This window comes from Artibeus jamaicensis, unplaced genomic scaffold (assembly GCF_021234435.1).
Source record: "Artibeus jamaicensis isolate MK-2021 breed Jamaican fruit bat unplaced genomic scaffold, CSHL_Jam_final contig_466, whole genome shotgun sequence".
Taxonomy (NCBI): Eukaryota; Metazoa; Chordata; class Mammalia; order Chiroptera; family Phyllostomidae; genus Artibeus; species Artibeus jamaicensis.
Genome location: NW_026521844.1, coordinates 21,664,414 through 21,680,681, shown reverse-complemented (window position 1 = coordinate 21,680,681; position 16,268 = coordinate 21,664,414). Strand labels below are relative to the sequence as shown.

The following is a 16,268-nucleotide window of genomic DNA, read 5'->3' as shown; positions in this document are numbered from 1 at the left end:
AAAAGCACATTTACTTGACTCAGCAATTTCACTTCTAAGAATTCATCCTATAAATATACTTGCACGCATGCAAAATGACTTATGTACAAGTTATTCTTTATGGCATTGTTCACATTAGCAAAACATTAGAAAGAATGGAAATGTTCCTCAACAGGAAATTAGGTTTTAAAATTGTCCCACTGAAACATGTACTAATATGGAAAAATCTTAAAGATACAACATTTAGGTGTTGAACATGGTATATGCTACACAGACATAGATAAAATAGTATTTATATGTTGCTAATTGCATAGACTGAATGTGGAAGAATACAAAGAAATGTGACCAGGTTGAAGAAAAGAGAGGGGCAGAAAATTGCTTTTGATTACATCAGTGCTTTCCACTCATAGAAACACTTGTGTAGTTGAACAAATTTAGGATTGATGAACCCAAAGCAAAGAGGAAAAATACACAACATGGCAGAATTCGAATGCCTTAGAAAAAGTTACAAGAAAGGACTTAAAGGATTTGGTCAGTGTTATGTGATTAGTAGAGAGGTTCCAAGAAATATGGATTTACTTCAATTGGAAGCCCTAAGGAAGTGGGTGTGTAACCTCGTAACTGGGTATCTTGATGATTCTTATTTATAAGGCAAGAACGGTGCAAGGTTAAAGCTGTAGCTGGTGAAGAAGGAGCAGCCACTCATATGAGCCAGATAAAGAAATACTGCAATCTTTTGTAGTTTGGACAATGTCCTTATTGTTGTGTGCGTTCAGATATAGTTACAGAGGGGTTTTGTTTTTGTCTTTATCCATCTGCATCACAGTGGCCTTGTCTGATCTGAATGTCCTGTGAAATTGTTTCTACCCAACAGAACCACAGCTAGATCTGATGAGGGTACCAGGCCAGCTTCTGGCTCTTGGGGACAGTTTTGCTCTTGATCAACTGTAAATCCTTTTGTGCCTTCACAACTTTATACCATGTACTTATCTTACCTATTCAAAATAATTTTTAAAACAATCTCAGAACTGAAGGAGACCTTAACAGTCACTGAACTCTGAGACTATGCCAACCACCACCATCCCCTTCCTCGTCTGACACCAGAGGGTTTCTCTTGTAAACTACTTTACTAAAACAAAACATGGAAAAAATTTAAGTAATCTAGGAATGAGCAATGCCTTTCTAGATAGAAAAAAGGCACAAAAGCATATTTTAAATAAAATTAAATTAAGTAAATAAAGCATGGCAAAAAATTTTAGAGATAAGCAACAAACAGTTAAACTATTTGCAGCTCACATAACATAGAGATGATTTTTAAAATATCAGGTCTATGTGCCAGTATAGCATCTGCTTGACTATCTCCTAATAGTCTAATACTCTCAATAGTCTAATAGTCCCAACAGTTGACTATTGGGCTAATTTATCAGGCAATTCATTCCCCATCAAATGACTCTTCCTATTTTTTGCTCAGAGGAAGAGAACAATGCATTTGGTTATAATATCTTAATTGTTTCCACCCCAGCATGTTGACCTCTTCAAATGCATCTTCTCCTCTAGTAACTAGCTGAGCAGAATAATTACCTTTCTAATTTTATGTAAAATATTCCTATTAATACTCTACACACTGCAATTGTCTTTTTCTTTCTTTTTTTTTCTTTTTTGGTCACAGTTCCAACAGTTTTGCATCTTTTGTTATCATTACATTTGCAGAGATTCTTATCTGTTGCTGCTGACAAACCCATTTGTTTTTGTGCTCAATTACATGTAATTAGTTTTTTCTTCAGGAACAAAAGAACAGGTGTCTTTATCTATTCTATGCAAGATAGCATTGTGAGGTTGGTTGGACCTAATAATGTCTAGTGAACCAAACAGTACAATTCTGACAGATGCTCATAGTAACAAGATTTTTTTCAAACAATTATATGCTTTTACGCCTACCCACTCCAAGTGTAAAAAGAAGAGGCATTTTAACATCTTAGAGGCTTATAATTTTCTATTAAAATATTGAGTAGAATTTAAATCCTCCTCTGATGTTTTAAATCCCCACTCAGAAAATGTATAAATAAAAATTATTTGTTTTCATTGAAAAAATTTTGATGAAAATATTGGAAGGGGTTACCATAAAAAAGTACATTAGTCAAAAAACTGGTGAAATCTAAAGAGATTCTAAGTTCAGTTAACAGTATTGTACCAATATTAGTTCCCTGCTTTTGACAATTATACTGTTTTTACATAAATGAGAGGGATTTGGTGAAAAGTACACAGGAATTCCCTGTATTACTTTGTAATTTTTCAGAAGCCTAAAGTTATTTCAGAAGAAAAGGGTAAAAAATACATGGGCAGGAAGAGTATTTAGCCAATGACCTACATCAACTTTTGCATAGTCACACAATGAGACATTCATTCACTTGTTCCATTTTTGTTGAGCGCTTACTATATATCAGAGATCATTCTAGGTTCTAAAGATATATCAAAGATCAGAACAAAATCTCTTCATTCTCGGAACTTACATTCTCCTGGGAGAAAGATCAGAAATAAACAAACAGCAAAAAAATATATATGTCAGGAAGTGATTAGAGCTATGAATAGAAAAAAAAAGTAGGGTATCAGAATAAAGAGAGCCAAGGTGAAATGTGTAATTTCATAAGAAATATCTTGGCAGTACTGTTGGTAATTGCCCTAAAATAGAAACGATGATTATCCACCAAAAACAGAATGAGTAAATACATGGAGTATATTCGTGCACTGGGTTACTCTACATAAATGAAAATAATGAATATAAAGCATATATATAACCATAATGCATCCAATAACCATAATAGTGGGGGGAAAGTATGTGAAATTTAAGTATAGTAATGCCTTCCCTTGTAAAATATTTCAAAACATTCAGAAATAGTATGAACGATTTAAGTGTACACATGTGAAGACGTGTTTTTAAAAGACCATGGACATAAACCTAATGCCGGAGAGATCTCCCGCCTGGTACTGAGGGAAAGCAGGACTCCGCCTGAGGCAACACACACAGGCTGGAAAGGGGCAGACAGCTTCGACTGGATGTGAGGTCAAAGGTTAGATACCCGGATGATTTTATCCTAGCCTTATTGTTTTGTACAACTCAACTATTTTTAATACCAAAATGTCAAGAAGTGTGTGTAGTAGGTCATCTTAATAAAAATAAGATATTTTAAATTTGTAAATTTAGACAGTCTTGAAAAGTATTTGACAAGATATATCACCCTCAATGTATACATGTGTGTTACAACAATGCTATTATGCATAAAAATATTTTTTGTTATACATACAGGGTGGAACAAAAGTAGGTTTATGGTCAGGAGTACATAAAACTCGGAGTTTATTCTTATATTATTATTTATTAATATTGCATTATTTCCTATGTGAACAACTGCAAACCTAATTTGTCACCCCTCATATGTAAGAATTTGTGTATCATTTATGCACATATATGTGAGCATGGATTTACACTAGCCATGGACTCAGTGTCAGCAGAGAAGGCACCGGCAGTTATATTTCCAACAACAGCGAAGAAAGGATTTGCCGTAGATGACCCCACACCTCACCCCAGCCTTCTCCCACAGCCCCATGACGCACTCCACGTATCCGCCAGGCAGCGGTCTGACTTACAGTTGCCTCCTATGGAACTGAGTATGGCCACTTGGCTGACTTGGGGATTGAACCTATTGTCATCAATTTATAATTTTTGAATCTTTTTCTTTTAAGAAGAGGTGGATGGTGCTAGATGATATTAATGTTATTATCTCCAGAAACCTCATTTTATAGAAAAATAAACCAAGAGATTCCTGAAAGACAGCACGGGTGACACAGCTTAGCAATTTCCCTGGTTCTCTCCATCTATACTTGTTGCTTTACTAAATCCACATTCATGTGCAGTTGTGAAAATGGAAACCCTACATGGACGGAAAACCGTCCTCATTCTCTGTACTCAGTTGAAAATGTGAATCATTTAAAGAATACATTCCCACAAACGCAAACCAACAATGTAAATCACAATAAGCTAATCAACTACTTTGCAGAAAACTGAAATGAAATTCTTCATAATACAATCTTTTCTTTACTGTAATTTATATTTTGTAATGTGTAATATTAAATGAACAAAGAATAATTTAGAAGGGGTGGACTAGAACATTTTCACACTTTAGGAATTGTATATCTTTCCACACATCTTTGTTTTTCGTTGAAAGGGTATTTCACCATAAAATACTAGGCTTCTTAGATGACCTTATGCAATCTACCTTTTGGTACATCATACTATTTTACTATATTTTTTCTTTTAAAACCAACAATTTTTTCTAAATCCAAATAAAATAATATATAATATGCATATGTATGCATTCAATGTTTACCTTAAGAAGCAATTTTGGTCTACCAGAAATGGTGCTCTATGAATTAGTTTAACATTTTTACCATTTAGTCCTAGGATTAAAAACAGCATCTTATACTGTAAAGTCTGTGCCTTGTTCCTACGAATACTTCTCATCACCTTGACCACTGATACTGGGATGGAAGGCTATTCTTGTCCTGTAACCAAATGAACTTCAAGCCCCCTAACTTTTCAAATAGTACATAACATTGCTCCCTTATTGTCTCTGAGCTATTGGGAATCATAGCAATAAAAATAAAGGAAAAGACACCAGTTTACTTGTAGTTAAATAGTTTAAGAGGCATCCTGGCCATGGTTAAGTCTACGATAGACTGGGCAAACATTTCACTGTAATTGTACTGCAAGACTCTAAAGTTCCTTACTGTAGTCGCTGTTTTCGTCCTTGGTCCCATCAATGGTGCCATCTGGGTGCATCTGCAGGAAATATCCCTGCTGGCTGAATAACCTTGTCACGATTCCTTTCAGCTGGGGTTCTGAAAAACAAAAAGAAATGATTATTCACACTTGTATTTTGTTTATAAAAATGCACACTTGCAAATTGTCAGAAACATCTTCTAAGTAAATGCATAAATGTCGATGGCTTAAAGATTAAAATAAGTATTTGGAAAGGGGGCCTTTCAGTACCATATCTTCACTTTCGTTTTCCTTTAAGAAACAGAGCCATAATACTATGCAGCAATAAACCAAGTGTAAATAAATAAAAGCTAATTATGGTTAGCAGAATACAGAGGCATACTAAAAGTGAATTATTTCTCTCTCTCTCTCGTGTATCTAGTGTCTGACTGAAAGTTTATGGTCCCATTCCAGAATCACCGTTTAGACCAAACTGCCACTGTAATGCTGAAGCTTCCAGCAGTGATAATCAGCCCTTGGAAGACTTCAATTTCTGCTGAATGTCAACTATCTATCAGAAACTTCTGGGTTTTGAAATTCTGGTCAAGTTCAGCCAGAAAGAATGACTTGGATGAGGACCACAGGAAAGAGCAAAACTGATGGTCATTAGTTGTCACTGGAAATGTGGAAACAGACTTTACCTTCAGTAAATGCCTCTCCGGAGAGGAGCCCCAATACTAAAAGTCACTTTTCCAGCCCTGAAATAAATCAATTCCTCCATGCCTGTCTGTTTCAAAATAGAAGTGGTCCTCAGCTTTTAAAAACTCCCTGCTTACTACTACCATCAAACTGAACTTTGTATACCACATTTGATTTTTTTGTACATTGGCTAAAGTAAATATTTAAAGCTTTCTCATTGGGATGATGGCTTCCAGAAACAGCTATTTTCAATAGTATTGTTACAATCTTTGTTTTTACTTCAGTGCTGAGCATAAATTACACTATTCTAGTGCATTGATAGCCCTAAATATTTCATAAAAATGAGAACAAAAATATGCTTTTCATGATAAAAACTGAGACAAAGATAAAAATTATATGATTGGTGAAGTAGCAATATGTTACCCTCAAAAGGAAAATCACTGAATTACAACTGACAGTCCATTTCACCCCTTTACCCATGTTTGCAATCAATTTTCACTCTGAATCTATTTTTCTGTCAAGCAACATGCTAGGCACTGTGTATTAGGCTGGACACATTTACTCATGTTCAGGTCTAAATAAAAATTCTAGTTAGGGATTCAATGAAATTAACTCGCTGGGAATGGATCTGTTCCCTACAACATTTGTCTATGGTTAGCCTTTTGTACATATGACTTGATCATGTATATTTAAGGATATGAGGCAATGCCTATCTATATAAACATGTCTTTTTCAAAGCAATCCTAAGAAGCAGAAAAGATGCCATAAAATTGGGAATGAGGAAGGAGGCTTACAAAAAAACTAAACTAAGAATTTGGCATTCTGATTGATAACTATAATTACCTTTGTAAGTTAAATTCAATTTATTTAATTTGTGTGCCTTAATTTCCTCATCAATAATATCTAGAAGTTAAACTAAATGAACTTTAGGTCCCTCCCATGAGTCACTATTGACTTTGAGTACATTAGAATCCTCTGCCCCAAGTGGTGGAAGAAATCGATGAATGGATGCATCTTCAACATGTTGCTTCTAAGGGTCCCCACTCGATCTGACATACTAGGGACATGTTTGAAGAGTGTGGGGATAGCTAAACTTACCAAAAACATGTCCTGCACCCCAGCTATCAAACCTTACCAACTTTTCCAGGCTCAGCTCAAGGTCACCTTCTCCATAAAGACTTGGAGATCGTAAGTGAGAATCACTTTCATAATCGGGGGAAATGAGAACACAAGTGCCTCTGCCATGAGGCTAAATAACTGACATGCAGGTCCTGCAATGGCACACATAGCTCGTGATGTGCAACCAGAAAACTCAGCTTTACGCCATGGTTGCCAAGTGGTCCTGAGAAAGTCATTTAACATCTAAGCCTCACTTTCCACATCTATATAATGGAAAAAAAATTATTCCTATGTTAACTGTAATCATTGAGAATTTAAAATAAATAATATGTGTAATAGTATGAATGGCAAAACCCCATATGATTATAAATCCTAATTAAGATTTAATTTTTCAACCATGAAAATCAAGGAAACGTGACATAAAAGGAGCCTTCCTCAAACAGACTCTATGCCTTCTGATTTCTGCTTTAATAAAATAATGAGATTGTAAAGTCACTGAAGTAAACAGAAGGTAAGGAGTAGAAGCTAGAGAAGGATAGAATGAAAGGGACAACTGTTTTGTAATTCATGTTTTCTTTCTAATCAGCTTGATAAGGTCGCTTTAAGAACTTATATTTTGGTGGGTAATGAGTCATTAATGCCTGCAAATGATTGTTTGTTTTTTCATGATCCTCTTCTGTAGCTGTAATTAAACACTTCTTTTGCTATGGTGAAGCTCTCTGCACCCCACCCCCACCACTGGAGCCCTGGGAATTCAGGTTGGTTACTCCTGCTCAAGATAATGAGCATTAGGCTTTTATACCATCCCCCACAGCCCAAGAGCAATACCAGAACAAGCTCCAAGTTTGAGTTCTAATTATGTGATGATCAATGAAAGTGAATGTCTTGCACTACAGATCTTTCAAAGGAGACCTATCCATCCATTGAACAAGTGTCCTGAACATAGGATGTGTCATAGAAAACAGTATCGCCTGCCTGACAGGTCTGTACCCTTAATCTCCTCTGTCAAACCATACCAACCTTTCTAAGCTCAGCTCAAGATCACCTTTTCTATGAAGGCTTAATAACCATACTTGAGGAACAAATTTTATAACTGGGGGGGACATGTTTTGTTGTATAGTAAAGGAAGAAGGTCAAAGTGAGACCAAATTTGACACATCTAGTCTCCTGCATGCATTCAACAAACATGCTTTTTATTTGTCAGACAATGCATAGGGATCTAGTAGATTAATAAAACGTGGCTGTCCTCAGAGAGGACCCGGTGTGATGCATGAAACATATTTATATATAATACTAGTGCGGGGTGACTCTTAAATGATGGATAGAAGTGATGTGACATGATGGCACCGAGGAGAAAGGGAATAATCCTGTCTCAAGCACCTCATCTGTCACCTGAAGAGTGAGTAGAATTTTCACAGGCAAAAAATAAAATAAAGTAAAATAAATAGAGAAGGGATGAAAGGACATTCCAGACATAAAAACAATGAAGAGATGCACAAAAAACCGGCATGGTAGACTCTGGGAATGATACAGTCTGGAATAAGTGTAATCTATGGCAGAAATTCTCAATGCTGATGTCCAGGTAAGTGACTGCTCTCAACAAATGTTCACAGGTTAACAGCGGAATTAGAAAAATAGGGTCAATGAAATAAAAGTTTTATTAAGATTTTTTAATTTATACAATTCTCCTGGATTCTAAAATTATGTTTTTTCATTATTTTAAAAAATTAGTCAGTAGCTGTATTATTAGATGGGTGGGGAGTGACCTGGTACCTTTTGAATTCTGAAGTGGTACAGCAAATACTGTTAGTTTGTCTCCCAAATTAATTTCTTCTTTTTCTTAGGCACCCAGCTAGACCATATGTCCTAGCCCCCCTTGCAGTTAGGTTTTGTCAGATGAATTAAGTGTCACAGGGAATTTAAGTGAAAGTTATGTGAGCCATTTTCAGGCCATAGATTTTAAAAGCAAACATTCTCCTTCAATTTTTTTCCTTAACATTGGCTGGATTTAGATGAAGAAGCTCTATGGGATGTCAGCAAAACGGAAGAATTCTGGGCCCTGATAAACTGGTGAAGAAAAGACTGCTATCATAAATATCCACCTTGAATACTCAGATGACTAAGAAATAACCATTGATTGGTTGTACCTAACCATTGATTAGTGACTTCCTTCCTAAGAATACAATGTAAAAAGAGGGTGGAAGGGAGGGGAGTAACTTTACAGCAGAGAAATCTGACAAGTAAAACACTACCTCAGTCACGTGATCAATGTTAACATCAACAGTCATAAATCATGTTGACAGTATGTACCCTTGATATGATGTGGTACCAACCTAATGTAAGATGCTAATATGAAAAAGAAAAATGGTGAAGAATATAGGGGATTCTGTGTACTACCTTAACTTTCCTGTAAATATAAAACCAATGTAAAATTTTAAAAAGCCATAAAAGCTAGTAAGATATTTTATCCTCAAATAAAATGGGTGAGAAAAAAAAGGTAAGAACTCATAGTATTAGAAGTCCTAGCCACAGCAATCAGACAAGAAAAAAAATGAAAATGTGTTCAAACTAGGAAGAAAGAAGTAAAACTGTCATTATTTGCAGATAGCATGATACTGCACAAGAGAACCCTAAAGATGCTAGTAAATAATGACTAGAACTGATACATGATTTCAATAAAGTAGGAGAATGCAAAATTAATATTTATAAATTAATTGCAATTTTTATACACCAATATTGAACTATCAGAAAGATAAAGAAACAATCTATTTAAAGTATACAAAAAAGAAAAGCCCTAGGGACAAATTTGACCAAAGAGGTAAAAGACCTATACACGTAAGAGTATAAGACATTAAAGGAAGAAATTAAAGAAGATAAAAAATAAATTGAAGCACATACTGTGTTCATGGTTAAGAAAAATTAACATTGTTAAAATGTTCATACTATCCATAGTAATCTATAGATTCAATGACAGCCATATAAAAATACCAATGACTTTTTTCATAGACTAAAACAAATAATCTAAAATTTATATGGAACCACAAAAGACCCCAGATTGCCACAGCAATCTTGAGAAAGAAGAACAAAGTTGAAAGCATCATGCTATACAACAAATTATTATACAACAAGGGCATAATAATCAAAATAGCATGGTCCTAGCATAAAAAGAGACACAGAGATCAATGGAACAGAATAGGGCCCCAGAAATAAATCCTTTATTATATGGTCAACTAATCCATGATGAAGGAGGCCAGAACATGCAATGGTGTAAAGGCAGTCTATTCAATAAATGGTGTTGGGAAAACCAGACAGATAATACTAGACTACCTTTTTCCATCATATAGAAGAATAAGCTAAAAATGGATTAAAGACTTAAATGTAAGACTCAAAATAAAAAAAAAAACCTCCTAAAAGAAAACATAGGCAGTAACTTCTCTAACATATCTCTTAGTAAAATTTTTTCTGATATAACTTCTTGAGAAAAATAAAATAAATAAATAATAAATAAATAAATAAACAAATGGGACTAGATCAAACCAAAAAGCTTTGCACAGCAAAGGAAACCATCAACAAATCGAAAAGACAATCTACTGAATAAAAGAAGGTATTTGCCAATGATATATCTGATAAGGGGTTACTATCTAAAATGTATAAAGAACTCATATAATTTAACATCAAAAATCTTACAATTCAAAAAAGAAGCCCTGGCTGGTGTAGCTCAGTGGATAGAGCACGGGCTACGAATCAAAGAGTCATGAGTTCGATTCCCAGTCAGGGCACATGCCTAGGTTTCCAGCCAGATCCCCAGTGAGGGCCATGTGAGAGGCAATCACACATTGATGTTTCTCTACCTCACTTTCTCCCTCTCTTCCCCTCTCTGAAAATAAATAAATAAATAAATATTTTTTAAAAAATCTTACAATTCAATGTAAAACTGGGCAAAGGACCTGAATAGATACTTCTTCAAAGAGGACGTAGAGATGTGGCCATATGAAAGACATATGAAAAGATATATAAAAATGATCCGCACTAAACATCAGAAAAATGCTAATTAAATTCACAGTAAGATATTACCTTACACCCATTAGAATGGCTATTAGTAATAAATCACAAACAAGTGCCGATGAGGATGCAGAGAAAAGTAACCCTCGCCCACTGTTGGTAGAATTGGAAACTGGTGCAACCACTATGGCAAGCAATATGGAAGTTCCTCAAAATATTAAGAATAGAACTATCTTAGGAATCAGTAATCCCACTTCCAGTATATATCTGAAGAAATCTGAAACACTAATTCAAAGATATATATGCACCCCTATGTTTATTGCAGCATTGTTTATAACAGTCATGATACGGAAGCAACTCAAGTGACTATCAACTGATGAATGGACAAAGAGGTGCTATATATACACACACAATGGAATATTACTTGGCCATAAAGAAGAATGAAATCTTAGCATTTGTGACAGCCTGGATAATCCTAAAGAATATTATGCTAAGTGAAATAAATCAAACATACAAAGATAAATAGCATGATTTCACTTGTGCATGGCATCTGAAGAACATAATAAATGCACAGAAAAGAAACAAATTGATAAACACAGAAAACAGATGTCTGTCGGATGGGAGGAGTGTCAGGCAACTGGATGAAAAAGAAGAGATTGAGAAGTACAGATTGGTAGTTACAAAATAGTCATGAGATGTAAAGTATAGCATAGGACATACAGTTAATAATATTTTAACACTACAATATATGTGGTGCCAGGTGGGAATTACAACAATCAGGGGGATCACTTTGTAAATCGTGTAACTATCTAACCACTGCTCTGCATATCTGAAACTAATATAAAATAACATTGAATGTAAACTATAATTAAAAAATTTAAAAAGGATAAGAACTCATATTCAGCACTGCTTCCTCTGAGAAGGACAAGGCAATTTCAAAGGAATGTTTGAATTCAACATCACTTTAAAAAGGCTGAGACCAGAAGCAGCTTTCCAGACATTTCTGCTGGCTTAAAGGGTAGTGCTGTGGGGCAGTCACCCGGTTGCACAATGGAAACCCAGAACAGAGCTGGACCTATTGGGCCCTGATCACATCTGGGGATGAATACTAGATTGCACAAAATAAAATAAAATTGAAAAGTACCTTGAAAACCAGTATCTTTCTTCATCAAAATACCTTTCAGCATCCACATCGAAGACTTAGAAAACAGAAAAACTGAGGCTCACAGTGAGTGTGAAGATATAATGGGTATCCTGTGCAAGCTGGGGGTTATGGAGAAACAAGGCAGAGAAGAGAGGAGGGGGAGGAGCACCCAGTTGCGCATGAGTTATTGGAGTGTGACGGAGATAAACAAAAAGGATTCTAGGAACCTGTGCAGTACTGCACCCAAACTTAGAGAAAATGCCCCCATGTGAACTCCAATCTAAAATAAAAAAGGTAGCAGTGATCCAAACTTTCTGATGGAAGCCATATCCAGAGGATAGTAGTACTTATTATGAAAAGAAAGACCATATTTTGAACCCGTATATCTACTTTGTACACTCCCCTGATGATTTTACTACAGTTTTACAACTGAATGTACAAGGTACTTTTTTTCATCTTTCAAATGAGATTATTGAGACTCAGAAAAGCTATATCACTTACCCAAGGTTGCAGAACGAGTGAAGAAATGAAGAGAAAGATCTAGCTTAAAAGTCTATGGTCCTAGCAACTCTCCAGCACTGTTTGGTCACTTTAAGAAGAACATTGGCAAAATTGGAACTTGTCCAGAGGAAAGAGAGCCAAATGAAGAGGCTACTAAGGTCTCTCATATGAAGACTGAAGGAACAGTGTGTAAGCAGCCCAAAGGGAAGGCTCAGAGCGTATGCAAGCTGTCCCCACTTTCTTGGGGGCAGACAGAAGACGAAGCCAATTTGACCCATGTGGCTATGTAAGAACACAACTAGGGCCAAAGCGTGAAAGTTACCGGAAGGCAGGTAAAACAGAAATTTCTGTAAATTGTACTTAAAGAGAGAACAAGCTCTCTAAGGAAAGTGTGGGTTCTCTACCACTTGACAGGAGCAAACAGGAAAAAGCAGGAACACTACAGGTCAGAAGAGCTGGGAAACACATGGGTGTCTCCCAAGGCCAAGGCGTTCTGCAAGACCGTGCAAGGTACTCTCCAACGCTGAGGTTCTGAAAAGCTTTAGGATAAACCAGATGGCCCACTGAATACAAGTTCACTTTTCTGGCTTTCAGTTTGTGTTTAGGACTTTCAGTTTGTGTTTAGGACAGAGAACTGTAAAGATGTTAACCAGGCCTCCTAAAAATACCAAGTTCTTTGGAACTCCTGAACATGAACGTGGAGTAACCTGATGAGGTGTTCTGATTGGCCTCTGTGGGCTGACAAAGGGCCTCAGAATAAAGGTTTAATGTTGCCCACTTAAAGGGACGGAGATGGCGGAGGCTGACCCAGGAATTCCTGTCAATTGCTACTGGGGCCTCAGCAGCAGCAAATTTCAAAATTAGACTGTTAGGGTTAAAAACTGTCCATACACAGATACATTTCTGGCTTAAGGATATAAACAATAGCACATTTACATCCCATAAATCAAAGCCCCAGACAAATCAAGAGAAATGGGATACAGTAAGACATTTGAAAGAAGACAGAACTTCTCTGGGCTTTTGAATACACTCCAAAAGAAATTCCTTTTTCTGTAGGAATTCATTAAAAATACATGTTGTTTAGAAAAAGAGACGTAGGCCTGAGGCCCTTCGTTCATCCAATAGACTGCAGTGGACATACGGAAAGGAGCACCATGAGGAACAGAACACATAAGGCAGTAGACTGGTCACCTGGCCCAGTGGAATCTACGATGTGGAGCAAAGACAGTCCCTTCCTGTCTGAGACCTCAGTCTCTGCATCCATCAAATACAGGTGACAGGTACCACCAGCAGTTACTCACCCACGAGGAGCCATAGAAATCTTTGTAAAGTACTAATAATTGCATCTATCTGAGCATTTTTTCAACCAACAGACAGTAATAGCACATTTTATTCAAAAAACAGGTATTTACTGAACACTGCCTTTGTGGATATTATTCCTCTAGGCACAGGGGCTCAGTGGTGTGCTATTAAACTAGCTGTCAAAGAAAGAAAAAGAAAAAAAGAAAGAGAGAGGGAAGGAGGGTGGAAAAGAATGCCTCCAACCAGATTCCCATGGGACTCATTCCCATGATGCAAACACACCCACCACGGCTGATTTAAAACTACTACTTGGCATCACTGAAAGCAGAGTTGGAGCTGGGAAGAGGCAAGCTTAATCAGCCAGAGCACACCACTGAATAAAACAGAGAGCAACACATTCTCTGAATGTAAGAATGCAGGCTTACATTCTATTAGGAGAGACAGAAAGTAAACAGATAATAACTAGTATATAATACAGGCTTAGTATAAGTGCTTTGATAAAAACTGAGGCAATGAAAATAGATAAGAGTACAGAGGGATGCCTGTGCTACTGTGGGCAGAGTAGTTAGACGATGGCATCACAGAGACCTGAATGAAGAGAGGGAGCCAGACACAGGGGACATGTCAAAGAATAGCAGGCCAGGGGCAGGGAACAGCAAATGCAAAGTAATCCTAATACTTGAAAAGATTAGGAACCATAGGATTAGAGCCTTTCTGAGGAACTTTCCTCCAGACCAGAAATTGGCAAACTCCAGCCCTACTGCTGCCAATTTTGTAAATAAAGTTTTATTGGAGCACAGCCAGGCCCATTCATTCATGCACTGGCTACTTTGATGCTACAACAACAGAGATGAGTAGTTGCAACAGAGTCCCTACACTCTGGAAAGCCTGAGATATTTACCGAAGGCCCCCTACAGAGAGAGCTTGCATGCTTGCTCCAGACCCTTACTGATGCATTCCCTTCCCTGAAACTCGCAGCCAGCTGCTTTCTCCCTCTGCCCAGAGCTCCTCAGTCTTCTGAGCTCTGCTTTCTTCCACGGGGCCTTCCCGGACACCCTGAGGGAAAATTAATCACTCCCTCTGCAGAGCTCCTCGTGCACAGGTTAGGAGAGGACTCCCCATGCTGCTACAGCTGCTTGCTTATGCGGCTGTCTCTGCTGGGAGCTAAGAGCTCCCTCAAGGGCAGGGACCTTGAATTATTCATCAATTCCCTCCAGGCACTAACACAGTGCCCGGCTCAGGGTAGGTGAGGAGTGCTCATATGTTGAAAAAAAGTAGTAAGTTATAACTGGTATTTTTCACTGTCACCTGTGACTTTCAGAGGAGTTCCTCGTTTGTAAGGAAGCTGTTACAGTCTTTTAATATAATGCCTCTGGCCTTCAATGCATTTTCTTCCCTTCTCAGTCTCAGCCGCTCCACACTGAACAGTCTGACAGGCACAGCAGCATCCTTCATAAACTGCAGTTTCCAAAACCCGAAGTTGCCTCTCACTTCAACGAAATCAACTGACCTTGAGGCGGGCCATTCTTACCCTTCATGCTGCCTCGAAGCTAAGTGGAAAGGAAGGGACATGGTTCTTCAGAGGATCGGCATCACTGAAGCAGTCTGCGCAGGGGGGAAGCAGGGCAGGGAAATTGAGCTAGGATGTGCGATGCTGATAAGGACGGGATCTTTATGCTGAGCCAATATTATTCCTCATACCATTTGCCCCCCTCTCTCCCAGCTTCTTCTCTATAAGATGCTCATAAAAATTTAAAATAACTCAAACACCATTTATTGACTTCTGACATTCACTCGGTGCTGGGGACAAAGATGAGTTAGACGCAGTTCCTGCCCGGAAGGCACCACAGCCTCACCAGGGAGACACACACACAGCCAATCATGACAGCAGGGAACAGGAGAAGTGCTGTCATAGAGGAACCAACAAAATGCCTTGGAATCACAGAGCAGAGCAGTGATGCTAATTTTATGGGGGATGGTAGGTTCTGGGACAAGAGGCGGTTAAGAAAGGCTTTGATGATGAAGCGACAATTTACACTTCACCTTGAATAAACAGGTGGGGGGGTTGCTTTGAGCAGCATCAGCAGAAATCGTGGCCCAGGGTGGACTGGGCGAGCACAGGGTATGGTTAGTGTGGGGATGTAAAGGAGTAAAACGGGCGCACCTAGTGGCTGGAGGTGACAGCGGAAAACAAATATGGGCCCAGAACACTTAAGATGTCTTAGGCAAATCTAGCAAGTTTTACTTTATCCTTTAAACCAATGATCTCCAAACTGTTATAATCATTCATCTCTATCTATAAAAAATTTAAATCTATAACCTTTGTTATTATTTATTATTTATAAATTGTGTATGTGCACTACTTCATATATTGTACACATTACATGCATAAATCAAAGCTGATATGTTTAAATGAGACTAATATTAAGCACAAAGAAAAATTAAAATAGTTTCTTTCCACAGAGTGTCTTGTCTCACCCGCTTCAGGTAGGAGAAGCCTCGGGTACCAATGCATTAAGCGATGAGAAAACATTAAAGGCTTTTAAGTCCGGGGATCCAGCATGAGTAGAGTACTTTAGAAATCCCAATTATGTAACAATAGAGATAGAGAATCAGAGTGGGTGGTACTGTGGTCATGGAAGCCACTCGAGCAGCTGTCGCACATCACAAGAGCCTTGGGTAGGCAGTGGTGACGAGGGTGAAGGGAAGACGCCAGCCTGAGGACTCACTGTGCTCGGCAGTGCTTAGTAGATGACGTGATGTGCCGAC

At 37.7% G+C, this 16,268-nt stretch overlaps 1 protein-coding gene across 5 annotated transcripts in view; it reads right to left on the bottom strand.

Annotated features, from left to right (window-relative positions):
* Positions 1 to 16,268, bottom strand: part of FGF12 (fibroblast growth factor 12) — a 529,784-nt gene that overhangs the window by 201,783 nt on the left and 311,733 nt on the right. For all 5 annotated transcript variants that reach the window (XM_053667219.1, XM_053667217.1, XM_037158498.2 and 2 more), the window contains one exon: positions 4,762 to 4,872. In XM_053667219.1, the coding sequence (XP_053523194.1) occupies positions 4,762 to 4,872 (111 nt within the window). The remainder of the gene's footprint in view (positions 1 to 4,761; positions 4,873 to 16,268) is intronic.